The sequence below is a fragment of the Rana temporaria genome, chromosome 4 (genome assembly GCF_905171775.1).
Source record: "Rana temporaria chromosome 4, aRanTem1.1, whole genome shotgun sequence".
NCBI classification, from domain to species: domain Eukaryota; kingdom Metazoa; phylum Chordata; class Amphibia; order Anura; family Ranidae; genus Rana; species Rana temporaria.
Genome location: NC_053492.1, coordinates 102751118 through 102769389, shown reverse-complemented (window position 1 = coordinate 102769389; position 18272 = coordinate 102751118). Strand labels below are relative to the sequence as shown.

Below are 18272 nucleotides of genomic sequence, written 5' to 3'. Positions count from 1 at the left end.
CACCAGTCTACTGCATTAACCATTACACTGTTTATTTTAAAGATACAAATTAAGTGTGTAGCACCCTCTAGGTAGGTAGATACTAGAGAGAGACGTTCTGTAGGTTAGGTAAATTTAGGCAGACCTGGCTGGCAGTCAGTTTATTTTTTTATTGTGGGCTGGGAGTAGCTCAGAGTAGCAGCTGGTGACTCGCAGGCAGAATCACTGGGACCACCCTCTTCCTTCTGGAGGGTTCTGGAAGGAGAGGAGGAGAGGAGAGGTGGAGCTGTCTGGGGTACGCTATGGAGCTCTGACCAATCCCCAACTTGGATTGGCAGGGGGCAGGCCTCCCTGGTTCTTGACAAGAGGCACAGGAGGAGCAAGAGATGAAAGCAGGAGAGAGCATTGCCAGGCAAGTATCCAGGGAGAGGAACAACTAGTCGCAGCCAAGAGAGGGCTGGTGAGGGACATGCAAAGTCAGGGGGACTGGGAGGCACGTCTGAGAGGACTGGGAGCATGCAGTCTGGGATGGGTGCAGAGCCAGCAGTATGGACTGTGGTGCTATGGGCATTGGAGAGGGGCAGCTGCAGCCAGGAGGGCTGGCAGGGCCTGAAGATGGGTTACTGAGCTTAGTAACCAAAATTAGGGCAGCTAGCACCAAGCAAAAGGCAGTTGCTAAGGCCTGGCTGATCCAGTGTCAGGCCTAGCCATGCGGTGCTAGCTGTGCCTGGAAGCTCATGTAAGAGTTGTACTGGAGGAAGAAAGACCTGTATATACCAGAGTGTATATAAGTCGTCCCAATTATTTGTTCTAAATTCACTGGGCATCCCATATTTCGTATACCCTATCCAAGTTTAATCCCCTCAATAAAACATAAAAACAAGCACATGGACTGTTTTTTGTCTTGGATTGTCTGAGAGGGGAACGTTGGGCTGGGCAGGGTGACAGGCGGGCCACATCACTTAGTAGCCCCTATGGGGGTACCACTAAAGGTGATTATACACACAACCAGACATAAGAAAAGGCTCATCACAAATATTCAGGAAAAGAACAACCAGATCTACTGTGCATGCCTCTTGATTGACTGGGAAGAGGCCACAAGGGCCTGCAAATGTTGATGTGTTCTAAGGATGTCCCCTCTTCTTCAGAGCTGAATGTCTGCTGCACACTACATGTTTTTATATACCAGCTATGTGTTAAGGTTATGACCTCTAACCCCCTCCTCTAACTGAAGAGGGGCCAGGTATATGATACTAATAAGATATTGGCTCAGACATTGGCTCTTAAGGCTAACTATCATCTACCAATCAAATGAGAACCAGATGAATTCACCATAACCATTTTGCACATATACGTACAACAGCAAAAATTTACAAAAACTAAGCATTGAGCAATACTGATCATCATAATTATAAAGACATAATAGGCTCCTTTTCCCATGACCAGCAGTTGTGGCATCAATGGGATACTTCAGTAACTGTCAGCCCTTATGGGAGGTACAGCCAGACAACTGTACTGACAGTCTGCAGGAGCTCGACATTGCACCCAAGATCAGCTGATGATCTGCTCCTAAGAAAAAATATAATAAATGCAATTTTTTTTACATGCAAAAAATTTGCATTTACTGTATCCGAGCGGTGGAAAGTCATTTAGAACAGCTTACTGAACAGCTTACTGAGGAGGAACAGGAAGTCAGACAAAGAAAAATAAAATTTAGAAGGGAAATCGAAGGAAAGGGTAAGTGAACAAACAATGCACAAGCTTAAAGGAACTTATTTAGAAAATAAAAAACAAACCTTTACAACCCCTTTAATGGAAATTTTCAGACATATTCTGTATGCTTTAAATTGGTATAAAGTATATAAGCCAGTACTATTTCTATCCATAAGCTTTGTTTATTGCTTTGCAGCTTGTAAGAACCCACTACATTGCTTGCTTGATAAGTATTTTGTCAGTAGGGCAAGGGGAACGGGTCCTATGACTGTTTTTCCACAAGAACTAGCCTATCACCATATAGACTACATCTCCTCTAACCTTTTCTTAGTGTAACTTTCCACACCACTGACAATATATTATATGATCACTCTTTCTGGCTATCCAGTCTAGCACTCAGATAGTATTTTTTATATATATATATATATATATATATATATATATATATATATATATATATATATATATATACTGTATATATGTAGATACAGTATAAACAAATCGTATGTCAGGCTTGCAGGTTTCCATAAAAGTATTTACTCATTCAGAGGTAGCTTTATTTTTGTACATGAATAATTTGAGAATTTTCCTCCTGACCTCTCCCCACCTTTCATGATATGTTTTTTGTTGACAAGCATATTCTAGCGTGAACTTTTTTTCTTCCTTTTTGTGTTGAAGAGAAGAAACCTTTTGGCAAGTACTCTGATTACACTCCTTATGCCAGTCCCTGGCTTGCATCCAGTGTGATTGCTCAAGGGAGTGTCTTTTGTCAGAAACCTGATAGACTCACTTGCTCTAAAGCGTCTGATAACGGAACCCTTAGATCACTTTTGTGACAGGAAGATGAATTACATGAGATGCTCTGAAAACTGGGATGAATGGGACAGAGGTTGAGTTTCCCAGCAGTGGCTGTCATAAAATCTGTGTTTCTATCATGAAATGATTAATAGTGTCCCTCTAAAAGCCTTGTTATGATAAATAGTACCTGTCTACAAAAGGTTATCTGCTACGGTGTCACTGACAATGCCATAAACAGGTATGCTTGCTTCTGATTTGCTCTTCCTAATTAAATGTCACCCCTTCTTTTATGTCTCTGCTGTATCCTTTTGTTAAGGTCCACCATCTGCCCCAGATAATCCAATTTCTACTGTCAATGAAACATCCGTCATTATGGAGTGGAGCCCCCCTGAAGACTCAGGGGGCCGAATGGACATCACATATAATGTACACTGCAGAAGGTGCCTATTAGAAGGACAAAAATGCAGCCCATGTGGAAGTGGTATCCATTATATTCCTCGACAGTTTGGACTACCTCATGCTCGTGTCCTCATCACTGATCTCCTTCCATACACCAACTACACATTTGACATTGAGGCTTTGAATGGTGTTTCTGAGATGAGCTTTGGACCTAAACAATTTATCTCTGTCAATATTACTACAAGTCAAGTAGGTAAGACCTCCGATTGTGTTTCTTCTACACTGATGATATAGCTTGGTGGACATACAAAATTGGTAGTATTCTAAAGGGACTTACTAAACCCAAGTGGTTTGAGGCTGGTGAAAGTAACTCCAAAATGTGCTTTCTGATGCTCAAGAAATTACAGAACTAGCTGAAGAAATGTTTTGCTTGATTATATAAAATACAGACTTTGGTGAAATTAGTCTGGCAAATGTATAGTATGGGATGCATTTCAAAACATGTAAACAGGACAAAGGTCATTTAAAAATGTAATTTTACGCAGATATTATTAACAAAAAAAGGCGTGGAAATGGTCTAAAAAGTTTAGGACAAACCCAGATCTTCTTGATCAAAACACCCTCAGACTGATGGAAGAGTCTGCCCAAAACGATTCTCTACATTGCAAAGATCGTTGTACTTGATCTTTTGGGCTATAAATGAGGGGTCCTACTCTCCTTGTTGGATTTTTAATTTTAATTTTAAATTTAAAACAGACACAGGGGGTTATTTACTAAAACCGGTGCGCCTCTGCATAGAAGCTAAAAGCTGATTGGCTACTATGCACAGCTGCACCAGATTCTAAGAGCACCAGTTTTAGTAAATCTCCACACACAGTGCTGTTTTGCAGCACAAGGACTGAGATTTGAATGTGAACAGTTGAAAAGCCAGGAGCTATGGGGACGATTTACTAAAACTGGAGAGTGCAAAATTGGGTACAGTTGTGAATGGTAGTCAGTCAAAAAAACGGATGCGCCAGATTTTGCACTCTCCTGTTTTAATAAATCAATCCCTATGTCAGGGAGACCAAGTCACAGAAATATAAGAATACAACAGGAGATTCAGCTCAACGTATAACCAAAACTAGCGCTGTTTGGAGTACATTGGCTTATCAACTCTTTAAAGTGAGTATGTTAGATATTTAAAACTAGCCCGAAAACCCTATGTGTCTGTGTCACGTTGCTTCAATTCAGGTTCAATAAGATCTCCACTGATGAAGTTCTCTCATTAGGTAGAGATGTAGCAGCTGCACCACAAAGATTAGTCCAAAAGTCAGGAAAGCTAAACCTCTTGTAGTGAAGTGGAAATAAATACTAAACATAATTATGAAAACTTTGTGGCACCATATTTAAGACTGGAATTTTAATTTTATATATTCAAAATTGCCAGTAGGTTGGCTTTTAAATCTTTTAAAATGTTATTTTATTATATTAAAAAAAGTGCTGGTCAGTATGGATCGGAATTATAAGACCAATATAGGAAAGATAGAGATAATTTTGTTAAGTATGGTTTAGGTGTAATGCTTTAAATCATGGTGCTATCTCATAAAGCAACTCTGTACTTTGCCCATTCAGGTCAATAGGTTAATCTAGAGCAGGGCTGGTAAAGAGCATTAACTTATATATATATATATGTATATATATGTACCAACATCATTTTCCAACTTCTTCACACAGTCAATGTCATCCTGAAAGAAAGAAAAAGTAAAGACAGCATCACATTGGCTTTCCAAGGACCAGAAAAAACAACTGACGCAGTGGTCGAATATGAAGTAATATATTTTGAAAAGGTCAGTACTGAAAAATCCACACATCATTTTTATTTGGCATATCAAGAGATGTATATATTCAGAATGCTAACCTTTATATAGTAAAGGGCACATCTCTCACTAAACAGCATTTAAAGTTTGTTTTTCTTTCTGCTTTAGTTACTTGATGGTCTTTCATTGAATGTAATGGGGTACAATGTACTAGGTTTTAGGTCATGTTTGGTTAGTGTTAGACTGCATTCACACTTGAGCTGAGCATCTGTGCTTGTTTTGCAGGTTTTTATTTTAATTTTTGAGCACAGGCTTTGCTCATTTTTGCATGCATTTGAGGCTTAAGCTTTGTTTTTATTATTTTTAGCCAGTGGAAGGCTTGATACTAGTGGTTTTCTTTCACTTTTTTCCACATTTATGTGTTTTTCGGGTGCTTCCATTGAAGTTTTTTGGGCCAAAAATGCTTGAAGCTTGAAATTTCTAAATCAAAATAAGCTTATGTGCTTTTTTAGAGCTAGAAGGTTCAATTGACACTACACTTAGGAAAGGTTCATCATTTATATTCAAGAGGTTGTTTGTATTTTCTTTCCCCAGAATCACAAAGATCAAAATTATACAATCTTGAAAACGCGATCTACGTTCATGACTGTGGATGGTTTAAAACCTGGAACCACCTACATTTTTCGTGTTCGAGCTCACACGGTTGGGGGTCAAGGAATATATGGTGGTGAAATAGAGCTGGAGACCAGCACTGAAGGCAAGTTTTCTCACTCTAAATTTGGTTTCTTTTTATATTAAATAGCAAAAGTTCTGCCACAAATCATATGCCAGCATCTTGTAGTTCTGCTTGCCAGTGTTATTAACTTTCTCAGATTGTGTATCAGGGTGTATATATATATATATATATATATATATATATATATATATATATATATATATATTCAGGGCTCAAAATTTGTGCTCGCCTCCTCGCATTTGGCGAGGACATTTGTGTGCAGTGCGAGTGCCGCTCAGACACACATTGCGGCCAGTGAGTATTCAACTAAGCTGCCGCGCCGACACAGGCTAGCAGCAGATTGGACATGAGCGCCGCCCGGGACCGCCCCTATCCACCTCCCATAGGCCAGACAGTACGTCCCACAACTTTTCCATGCTGCCCGATACAGCCCCTCTCCGCCTCTCACAGCACGCCACTACTATAGCAGACGCCGTCCGGGACCGCCCCTTTCCGCCTCGGAACGCGCCTCTCCACCTCCCAGGCTCCCACACATCCAACGGGAGGTAAGCGGCGACCATGGCATGGACATGGTTAACACAGGCCGCTGCTCGCTGTGCCTGTGTCTCCACTGAACTTTCGGCTGCATGGGCTGAGCTGTGTGTCTCTCTCACACACAGCTCAGCCTCTCAGAGCCGCGCTGATAGTTCCGCTCTCTGCTCCCAGTGACTGCTCCTCCTCCTCCAGCCAAGGTGTCCTGCACGGTGGGGCAAGGGGGAGAGCTGCGGGCTGCTGCGAGGGGGATTGAAGGAACATATGGGCTGGATTGGGGGGGGGGCGGGGGGTTAATTGCAGATTTAGACTTTAAATCATCCCCCCAATCCATTATACCTATGCCCCCAATTCTGCCCCCCTCCCCCCATTCTATCATACCTATGCCCCAAATTCTGCCCCCTCCCACCAATCTATCATGCTTATGCCACCAAATCCGTCCAGCTCCCCCCATTCTATCATACCTATTCCTCCAATTCTGCCCCCCCATATCTATCATACCATATGATAGATGGGGGGAGGAATTGGAGGCATAGGTATGATAGAATGGGGGGAGGGGGACGAAATTGGAGGAATAGGTATGATAGAATGGGAGCAGGGGGACGGAATTGGAGGCATAGGTATGATAGAATGGCGTGTTTAAGGGGCGGGGCAAGGTAGGGTTTGGGTGAGGCAACAGGTGGCGAGTAACTCTTAGGCCTGGCTAGTAGCTCAGGACTTGAAATTTTGAGGCCTGATATATATATATGCAATATATCTGTGCAATATTGTTGTACAGAGCAGGTAAGTATACATTATTTTTTTATTTTTTATATTTAGCTTTTAATATCTCTATAGTACTTTAAATCCTCTCCTGCTGACAAGTGCCATCAGAATAAAAGACAATTCCATCATTGACAATTGTCACACAAACAGTAGGTTGTGTACATGTCTATCAGATGTAGAATTTACCATCTACTTTCACTTCCTGTTGTGTCTGCAAGACAGGAAGTCAGAGGAAATATTCCCAACAGGATCACAAACAGATTTAAAAGCCTGGCAGAGGTTAGTTCTAATTGATTAATGTAGCTAGTAAAAATACATGAATTTAACATGATCTCAGCCTCTTGTAACGCTTTGCACAGCATAACTTAGTATGGAGGAAGGGGCAGCACCAGGAGCCAATCTGTGCTGCATGCAAATGTGGTTACAAGGAACATGCTGACAGAAGGAAAGAAAATAATTGATGTATTTATCAAGCTATCATTACACCTCTACTGTTCACTCCCAGGCTGAAGGCAGAGGTGATCAGGCTGTATTATTTTAATGCTGTACATCTAAGGGCTGGAGAGACAGAAATACAAATCCTTTAACTGGTAAAAAAAAACTCTCATATAGGTAACTAAAATATGAGTTCAGCTGCTGGCGTGGAGTTCAGCCTTACATACGTATACCCAGTGAGGTGACCGGCCTCAGGTGATATACAGAGATTAAACAAATTATCCTACATAGGTTATACCTGTCTATATGCAGCCCTCTCTCTACATCTGTTCAAAATGCTGAATTATAAAGCGTGTGTGAGAATTCAGAAAAAAAGGGGCAGAGAGCTGAAGTTACACTCTGCAGAGCTCAGTGAGGAGAGCTCTGAGAGCTGATTGGAGGGAAGAGACCCACTCCCCTCTACACAGCACATAGGAACTGAGCTGAGGCTGTTAATCTGCTGAAGCTTCTTCCCTGTCACCATTTTTCTCTTATGCCTCATACACATGACCGGTTTTCCTGTCAGGAAAAAAAGCGACGTTTTTGCCAATGTGATTCCTCTCCAGCCTGCCTTGCATACAGACGTTCATGCCAAAATCCCGCCCGAACAAAGCGTGGTGACGTACAACACGTATGACGGGACTATAAAAGGGAAGTTCCATTCAAATGGCACCACCCTTTGGGCTGCTTTTGCTGATCCTCATGTTAGTAAAAGTTTGGTGAGAGACGATTCGCGCTTTTCAGTCTTCGTGCTTTTCAGTCCGTTACAGAGTGACGAATGTGCTATCTCCATTACGAATTCTAGTTTTACCAGAACAAGCGCTCCCGTCTCATATTTCATTCTGATCATGCACGTTTTTTTCCCCTCGGAAAAGCATACACACGAGCGGTTTTCGCGACGGGAAAAAGACCACCGGGAATCACGACGGGAAAAAAGAGAGCTGGTTCTAATTTTTTTGCCGGCAGTTTTCTCGTCGGGAAAACTGCTATGGAGCATACACACGGCTGTTTTTCCCGACAAAAAGCAAACATGGCAGTTTTCCCATCGGGAAAACTGGTCGTGTGTATGAGCCATTAGTGTCAGGAAAACTTGTCAGAACTCATTAATGCTGATAGCTGAGGAACGAAGCAGCAGACAAAAGTGACACCAAGTGCTCTAAATTGAGACTCGTACACTCAAACGGTTTTCTCAGCAAGAAGCAGTGTTCTTGCAGGTTTTTGCCGAGAAAACCGTCGTGTGTACGAGGCTTAAGGTTTACAATCACTTTAAGTACTGCAGACTTTGCCAACACTACACACAGTGCTTTTGGAAGTGGATCATTCTTCCTGATACTTGTGCAGCGGGGGTGAAGCATTTCTTTTGAGTCTATGATTAGATGATAAGACACACATTATTTTCTTTTTTAAAACTGTAATGTGAGAAATTAACATAGCCCTTTGTGGTCATGGGAATCTTTAGCTTATTATTCTTCAAGAAAAGTTTTTATCAGAAATGAATTGAAAGACTATAAATTGATTAGTTAGAGTTATTAAACTCTATAAGGAATGGGACAAATTGTGCCCCTTGGTTCAAGGAGGAAATGGAGTACTAATGTAATACATTATGTATACCTAATTGCCAATCTTCATAAACACCCTTATTCCCAGCACACCCCGTTATGTATAATGAGGGTTTTATTAGGAAGAATTAATGTTCCCAGCGGATGTCCTTGTAATCTGGTGACATCCAGAATTTAATCCCGAATACAGGCTGATTTGCCTTTGTCTATCATGATTTGTGGAGGATTAATGGATTCTCTCAGGAGTATTTTGGAAAACATCCTTTAATCTTTTCTGTATTGTGCCACTTCATTTACAAAGAGAACTTTATCATGATCAATATGTAAACTTTACCCGTTAACTTTTAGTAAATGAACCTCTTTCTGCAAACACTAATTTGAATATATATTCTTCCTTAATTAATTTTAATACTGTTCATGTTGGTTTCTTTAAAAGCACAGACAATTTATGCAAAAGCAATCATTGTTAAGGTAGTTAAAATAGGGTGCACCCCATGCCTTCATTTATTGAAATGACAGGATGTAGGCTGTACATCACTGCAAAAATAACCCCAACGACAAGCCTATTTCAGTGACTCAACATTTTTTTCCTGACAAGATTTTGACCCGTGTGTACAGGGCTTTAGTTTAGTAAATAAGATGACGTTTTATTTAGTTCAATCAACCAATCATGTGCTTTATCAAATCATATGTTCACGTTGCAAATTTAATATTATTAAATAAGGTGAACCTCTGCCAAATTTGAACACCTTATCGTGTGCTAAGAAAAGTCTTGTTTTTTTAAATTTCCCTTGCACATGATTAGGTGTTCAAAGTTACCAAACTTTCAATTGAAAAGTGAACATAGAGGTGTCTCTAGACACCAAAATAGGGTCACTGTAACTTAAATGTAGTGAGCCTCTTTATTATGGAGTCACGGGCATCATTGACAACCACATCTGCAGTCAAATAACACAAGATATAACTAAAAAGTATCTTCACTTTCCAATTTTTTTAAAGCATTTTTTGCAAAGCAGCTTAATAGGTGACATTACCGGTTTTACTTTTGCAAAATTTTTCCAGACAGTGAAATCATTAATTTTGTGCAAAATTATTTTTACTGAAATGATCTGCTTGTCCCTGTTTACTGGTGTACTGTTAAAAAAAAAATATTTGTCTTCTTCTGAAATTACTTATATCTCTTAATACTGCAGTCCTCAGAATTTGTGTGTTTTTTATTGGTTGGTGTATATTTCTGTTTTCCAGATATGATTGCCATTACTGATCCCAATCAGATCACTATTTTAGCCATTTCTGTAGCTGGTGGAATTATTCTTCTTATTTTCCTTGTCACCTGCTTCTTTGTCAGTGGAAGGTAAATTCTATTTCTTTTAAAAAAAAAAATCTACAGTTTAAAATGCTTTTCTCATGTCATCTCACATTAATTTATTGCTCTTCTTAGGTTAATGTAACTTGAGTACTAATGATTTTTTTTATTTTTAATTAAGACGTTTTGAAAATTGGGTTTTAATGGTGGCTAAGTAGGAGCTCTTAAAATTGTAAGATTTTAAACTTTTGGTGGACCAAGTGGTAAAGTACATGTAAAAAAAAAAGCCCTGGTGCATAAGTCTAAAGGTGTTTTAAATTATGGATAGATCTAAAAGAAAGTGTTAATAGCTGTCACATTCAGCTGTATTTTTTCTGAAAGACCTTGACAAGTAGCTGAGGAAGCTACTTAGAGGAATGGTAACATGTTCTCAACTTTACAGAACAGGTTTACAGAACAGGTGTGACAAGCTACAACTAGCTATACCACGACCAGGAAAAATTAGAACCTTAATAGAATCTGTAAATAATCTGTCAGCAAACTATGATACATATATATATATATATATATATATATATATATATATATATATATATAAAATAGATCAATCCTGATGTCTCGTGTCTTGCGACCTGAAAATGACAGTACAAATAGCCCCCAAATTACCCTATTTTTTTGTAAAATAGGCAGTCTTATTTAGTAAGAGGAATGGCAAATTTTGTGAAGTTGTAATTTTTTGTAAAATCTTTTTGGAAGATGAAGAAATAAAAAAAAAAATGGTTTACATACTGTCACTAGTGCAGTACAACATAATCATATAACTGGTTTGGCAGTGATCAGGGACACTGACTGGTTACAGTATGTAAAACAAATAAGAATAATTTTTCAATTTTTAAAATATGTTTTCCTTAGTTATTATATATTTTTTTTTACATATAGTGACCAGAGCAATACAATGTTACCATAGAAACACTATACTACTCTGGGGATTGTGACAGGAAGTCAGGTAAATCTGTGGGTGTTGTCACAGACGGAACATACATTTCTGCCTTGTTTAGACAATACACCAATCGTTATTAGGCGTCGGCTGGAAAATGTAGCCAGGAAGGCTAAGGGCTGTTCAGAATGAGGCAATTAAGGCCTCTATAAGTAGTCCAAGGGATTACCACTAATGGGCTGCATCATTCCTAAGGCGTTATGAGTAGGAGAGCAGTGCCAGAAGGTCTTCTGTGGAGGTGAGGAGAGGATTGATTTTTCTGTGTGATAAAAATCAAAAGACTATTGTTTTGTGCTGTATGACCAGCACTGTCTACCCAGCAGTAGGCTGTGTTAGACTTCATAGATAGGTTCCTGTGTGGAAGGTAAACGCCCAAAGTGGCTAGGATTTATTTTATGTTTGATTTTGTTTATGCTGTTTGGATGCTTGCAATTGTTTTCCAGCAAGATGGAAAAATAAACCAAAAACTTTGTTTTCAACCGTCTTCAACTGCCAGTCTGTATAAATTCAGTGTGTGGTGAACCCATCCAAGGGGTCACACACCCCGCTACCGAGCTAACCCCTCACAGGATATAATCTTTTTTTATTTATTTTTTTTACACACTATGATTGCTTATAACTATGAATTTTACAGTTATAAAGAGCCATTTATAAAGAAACTATTCGTTCATTGTTTATTATTGTGAATATCCTCCCAGGATAACAGGCACGGCTGTCATATTACAATGGGCTGGGCGGGAAGCAGTTTTAAAGGGTACATAAGTCATATATGAATAGTGGAGTGACCAACCACTATTGCTAGCAATACTATCATCTTGCTAAAAGAAGAAACAAAAATAATTGAATAACTAGGATTTATCTTTCACAGTGAATAACAGTCATGTGTAAAGTAGTGATAAAAAAGCAACAGCATTGTCAACTCAAGAAGAAGAAAGGCTAGGCTAGTGCTGACAACTGTTTTCTAAATAAATATGCTACTGGTATAGGCAATGGGCACAAGCCAATGGGACCAAGCTGTGTTCATGACTGTGACTCAGCTGCCACAAAAAGATGGGCTGTAAACAAATGAAAATGAGTTTATTTGACAATGTGGAAATGTTGAAATTTACTATGAACATTTTAATCTCCTTTCTAGCAGTCAGAGACAAGCTGTCCCAAGTGTACTGAAATATTGTCTGTGTCCATCTGCTCTACTGCATAATGGTGACTTACAGCACAGCTTACACAGACCAGAATATTTGGCACGTCTTACTGCACCATAAGATTGCCATATACTCTGTGTTCCGATATGCCCATTTATGGCAAATAGAGGGAGGAGTGACCAAAGACATGTTCTACATTTTTTAAATATTCCACATGTGCCTAACTGTTAGAGGCAAGTTGACTTCATAAATTGTTTTTCTACAGAGGATTGCAGTGTTCCTATTTTTTCACTAGTTTTAAATGATATGGCCTCCTTGTTTAATGGAGATCTGCACCATCCACACCACTAGTTGAAAACATTACGATGTGGACATATCACTAGATATGATGTAGCTATTAGCTGTGTGGGGAAACACATCAATGTACAGTGATTGCCCCTTGCCAGAGAAAGCTGAGAGACCCAGTCCATGAACTGGAGGGCAGTACACTCACAATTGTAAGGATTTTAGTTATTATTTAATTTAGTTTTGGCTGTTTGTCAGAGATCTTTCAAGATCTTGTAGTATTCCTATGAATGCATGTGTCATTGTTCTTAACCTCCCTGGCGCTATGATTATTTCAGATTTTAGGTGCTGAAAGCGGTACCATTATTTTGCATGGAAATTTGGCGTTTTATATTGTAGGCCTGCAATTCTTAGGAATAACTCACTTAAATCTGTCCAAACAAGAGTCTAGTAGACACACCGGGTATAATAAAATTTGAAACACAAAATCATAAATTATAATATAATAAATACATATAAATAATTATAACAAATAATATAATAATAATACAAATTATTACTTTTAATTTTTTGATGACACATTTTCCCACAAATCACTAAAACCACTTTTGACATAAAAGGGACACTTTTTGGTTGCTATGGACAATCTCTAGTTTCCAGGCAGAAAGAACAGTTTTTATTATATAAAAGTGCATGTAGGACACTGGGCAGACCACTAGGGCCAAAGGGTGTGTGTAATTTTTCATACAGTACTGTAATCTATAACAGCCCTCAAAATTTCCACTCGCCTACTAGCATTTGGCGAGTGGATTTAAGCTGGGGGCGAGTGATGATAGGGCTGCATGACCAATCTCCCTCCAATCTGTGCCTACACTTAGAGTCCCGATGAGATTGGCGGCCGAAGAGGAAAGGTGCATGCTCGGGAAAAGTAGTCTGTTGAGTCGCGCACAGGCAGAGCAGTACACAGGTGCTCTCCTTACAATTCTCATTAAGCCATGGGACCTAACAGTATGACCTCTCTGAGCCTGCCCCCCTCCCCCGGGCCCCGACCAATGTAGCTGGAGAGCAGAAAGTAATGAGTGAGGTGGAGGATTGCAAAAATTACCACTCCGGTGCAGCGCTCACTGAAAGTTGCCCTGACATGAGAGCGACAGCCTTCTAGTTTGTGCAGTTTTCTTCTCCTTGTGCTCTATGTAAGTTTAGCCTGAGCACTGTGAACAGACTGGTCTTAATGTGTGCTGTGCGCTGTCAGTGTGCGCTGTGCTATGGTGTCAATGGCTGTGCAGTTGTGTGGATCTCAGCGCTGGATTGTACTCCCTCCCGCTGTGCTGCAGCTCCTCTCCTCTCTGCCAGCCTGAATAAAAGGGGGAAGTGGGGACATGCAAGCGTGGAGCCGCACACACAGGCTCCTGATGATGAGATGAATGGGAGAGGGAGAGAGAGGATGGATGGGAGTTGCAGAGGAGACAGCAAAAGAATGGGGAAGAGACCCATTTCTAGTGCCCTGTCCCTCTGGTCTGCCCCCAGTGCCCTGCCCCTCTGGTCTGCCCCCAGTGCCCTGTCCCATTTTGTTAAAGTTGTTGTTGGAATTATTTAATTTTGTAACTTGATTCTGCATAAAACATTGTCATTCCATGAGATAATCTACGAGGGCGTGTTTACGGGTGCAATTAGGCGCAGGGCAGTGTATGAATTAGGTGGGGCAACTGGTGGCGAGTAACTCTTGAGGCCTGGCTAGTGGCTCAGGACTTGAAATTTTGAGCCCTGATCTATAAGATTACAGTATACTGTATGTATTGTGTTTATTAAATTTTTTAAATTTGGCGCCGATCTCCGCCCCTGTGCATCATAACGTCGTAGGGGACGGAGCTCGGCGGCACTCGGCACTATGAATCGAGCGAGGAGGACACCGCTCGATCACACAGCGGGGAGGCATCACAGGATCCAGGGACGAGGTAAGTAACTTGTGCCTGTGGACACTGCGAGGCTGTCGCCAGTCTGGCTCTGGGTTACCGCTTTTGGTCCTGAAATTCCACCCCGAGCCAGACTCGGGATTACCGCTCAGGGGGTTAAAGTGTTTTTAACCCTAAAAAAAATATCCTGTTCCCTTAAAGCATGTTATACAGCACAGTGCTTGTGCTGTGCAAATTGGCCCCCTGTATAACCTAAAAAACCTGACTTATCCTGCCTGGCTATGCCCTCCCCCTGTAAACTGACCATGGTTTATCATGGCTGCTGAGCCCTGACACCGTGGTCAGTTTACGTGCCTCCTCTCCTCTCTGCTCTCCCCTGTCTACTCCCCCCTCCTCTCCTTGCCTGTCAGCTCTGTCCACTCCCCAGTCCTCTGCTCCTGCTGCTATCATAACTACACTATAAACATACAATCCCCCTTGTTATATTAAATAATGTCTCCAGAGTATGTCGTTTTTAAACAAAATGCCACTGTGTACCTCATTTCATAGCGCCAATCAGGGTTGCCAACTTTCAGTAAATTTACAAACAGTTTGTAAAATCCTTATGTTTTGCATCTGTCCTTGATTGTCCATTACAGACATGTAACTGACATTCATGGACAGAGACAACAATTATGGATTTTACAAACTGTTTGTAAATTTACTGAAAGTTGGCAACCCTGGCACCAATTGGCACTCACAAGACTGGCAGCCTCTCTCCTCCTTTCCTCTCCTCCTTCTGGCTGATGTCAGCAGGGGTTCCTCGGCCCTGCCTACTTTTCTGTCAGATCGAGAGAGGAGAGAGGCGCTATGAAATGAGGTACACACTGGGGACATTATTTAATATAGCAGAGGGGGTTGTAGCAATGTCATTGAGTGGCTTAACAACCACTAAGCGTATCTTAACCCAAGGTCAAAAAAATTAAGTGGTTGTAAACCCTCACATATGCCTCAGACGATACACAGCAGATCCTCCTACATAGGTTTTACTTGTTTACCTACAATCCTCTCTTGTCTACAACCCTTCAAAAGTGCAAATTTGTAATAAAATCCTTATGTATCTGTGAGGAATACAGAGGAGACTGTGGACAATTACAGTTACAGCTCTTATACACTGTGTAAGAGCTGATTGGAGGAAAGGGCCACCCCTCTTCCACATATGCAGAGGAACGAAGGAACATACAAAGCTGTTTTCTGAATACACAAGCTCTCTGCTTATCTCCCTTCCTGGCACAAATTTTAGCTCATATTATCTCATGTTTCAGAACTTGTCAGAAGTGACTCATGCTGATGACAGAGGAACGAAGCACCAGAGAGAAACAACACTTAGAACATTGGAGAGAGACAAATAAACACTACAGATATATGTGCTTAATTTAAATTTCATGTTTTACAACCACTTACAACCAATTTACTGAATTATAGCCTACCAGTGCTTAGATATAGTGGCTGTATTAATTTTCTTTTTTCCCACACTTTTTTCTCCATTATTTTTACTTGGTGATCATGCCTGTATCGATAGAGGAGCCCCACTGTCACCCTAGTACAGGAAGCATATTTGGACCACAGACCACATAATTCTCTCCTCTTTTCTGCAACTTGGTGGAGGAAGAGGTTCTGTGGTTTACAGAAGATAAATATTGACAGCTAATAAATTTATATGACATTTCAATTTCGTGCACATCAAGTTACAAATCTAGGGCCAGATCCACAGATAATTAGATGGGCGCAGCGTATCAGAGATACGCTACGCCGCCGTACCTTACCTGGCGGATCTTCGAATCCTCAAAGAATTCACGCCTTAAGTTACAGCAGCGTAGTGTATTTCTGGCGGCGGAATTCAAATCGGCGGATAGGGGGCGTGATTCATTTAAATGAAGGGCGTCCCCGCGCCGAATGAACTGCGCATGCGTCGTTTCTGAAATTTCCCACCGTGCATTGCGCTAAATGACGTCGCTAGGACGTCATTTTTTTAACTTAGACGTGAGTTACGTCCATCCCTATTCACTGACGACTTACGAAAAAAAAATATATATCAAATTTCGACGCGGGAACGACGGCCATACTTAACATGGCAAGTCTATCTATACGCCGCAAAATACCAGCTTTAACTATACACCGGAAAAAGCCGACTACAGACGACGTTAGAAAATGCGACGGATGCGCATACGTTCGTGGATTGTCGTAAATCGCTAATTTGCATACCCGACACGGAAAACGACGCAAACTCCACCCAGCGGGCGCCGAAGTATTGCATCTGCGATCCGAAGGCGTACGAAGCCGTACGCCTGTCGGATCTTACCCAGATGCCGTTGTATCTTGGTTTGAGGATTCAAACTAAAGATACGACGCGGGAAATTTGAAAGTATGCCGGCGTATCAGTAGATACGCCGGCGTACTTGCTCTGTGGATCTGCCCCCTAGTGTTTAGTGCCTACGAAGTGCCCAACAAGCGTTCTGGATTTTTACTTAGATTTTTCTGTAGTTCCTGTATGTAGCCAGAAAAATAAAAACAAATGCAGCCACCACATTTGAAGACTGGTAAGCTGCAATATGTAAAAAAAAAATCCTGAGTTTAGATACACTTTAAGAGACATCTGCTTCTTCTTGTTCACTAACAAATTCTAAACAGCTATATTAACCCAAAGCGATGGCCTCCAAACGGCGATGCTTTGATTGACTTTATCTGGCCCTTGGGGCACTATTCCTCCCGTTGATACGAGACACTATTCTGTCAACCGACACCAACAACGGGGTAACATTTCTCTCACTGACACCCATAATAGGGCACTGTTCTTCCAAATGATACCAATGACGGGGCACTATTCCTCGCCCTAATACCAAATGTGGCAATGTTTATTCCACTGATGCCAGAACATTTTTCACCACCACTGGTCATAGTCTGGCCCCCCTAAATTCTAAAGGATAATAAACTGGCCCTTTGTTTTGGAAGTTTGGAGACCCCTGACCTATAGAATAAGTTGAGTTGACTTATGAACATTTTAAATTTCTCTGCGTGAGTATATATTTGCCCATGCTTAGACCCATTTGTAAAAGTAAGTGTTGCCCATGTTTTGTCAACCAGTGGTATAGCATTTTCCATTAGGGTAGCACAGTAAGCATACAGGTTAATTTATGATTGATCTGTGTGGTTGTATTTTCCGTTAGCTTCAGATTATTTAATACCTTGACCCCTGACTCAGTTCCCCTTGTTATTGTTCAGTTTTTTATTTCTTTGTCTCCTGCTGTATCTAAGTCAAGGTAACCTTGTAGCATTTATTTATTTTCACTGATTGCATTATTGATTGGTGGGAGCTGTATAATGATTGCTGCCTCTTGTTTAGGAAGATCTTTACTCTGTTTTTCCTCTAAGGCTTTACTGCTAGTTCAGCTCACGTAATGCAGATTGACCCATATTGCAGAGACCTTGTGCTCATCTCAGTAAAAGTCACAGGGTTGAAGTTAAATCTGCAATATGTCTGCAACAATAGAACACTGTAGCATCATGAGAACCTGCTTCTTAGAGTCCAATTACTTAGGCTGGGTTCACATATATGCGAATTGGATGTGTTTTACACCATATCCAATTCGCGTGACCGGCTTTCAATAGAGCCGTTCACACATCTCCGGGGCAGCTGTGGTGCGAATTTGAAAATAGTCCTATGCATTTTGGGTCTGGTTCAGGTGCATATTCAAGGGAAAATTTTGCACCTGAATCGCACCTGAACTAGTGAACACAAACACACAGGACACTGAACTGCAAACCACAGATGGACCTGCGTGAACCCAGCCTCATAAAAAAATAAAAGCTTGTATACGCAAGAACAAATTCAAAGTG

General features: G+C 40.8%; 1 protein-coding gene across 1 annotated transcript in view; it reads left to right on the top strand.

Moving 5' to 3' along the window:
* LOC120936397 (ephrin type-A receptor 3-like) overlaps nt 1-18272 on the top strand; it is a gene marked incomplete in the record, with an annotated part of 325284 nt that overhangs the window by 170863 nt on the left and 136149 nt on the right. The window contains 4 exon segments of the mRNA XM_040348687.1: nt 2807-3142; nt 4606-4718; nt 5283-5445; nt 9999-10107. Of these exon segments, the coding sequence (XP_040204621.1) occupies nt 2807-3142; nt 4606-4718; nt 5283-5445; nt 9999-10107 (721 nt within the window).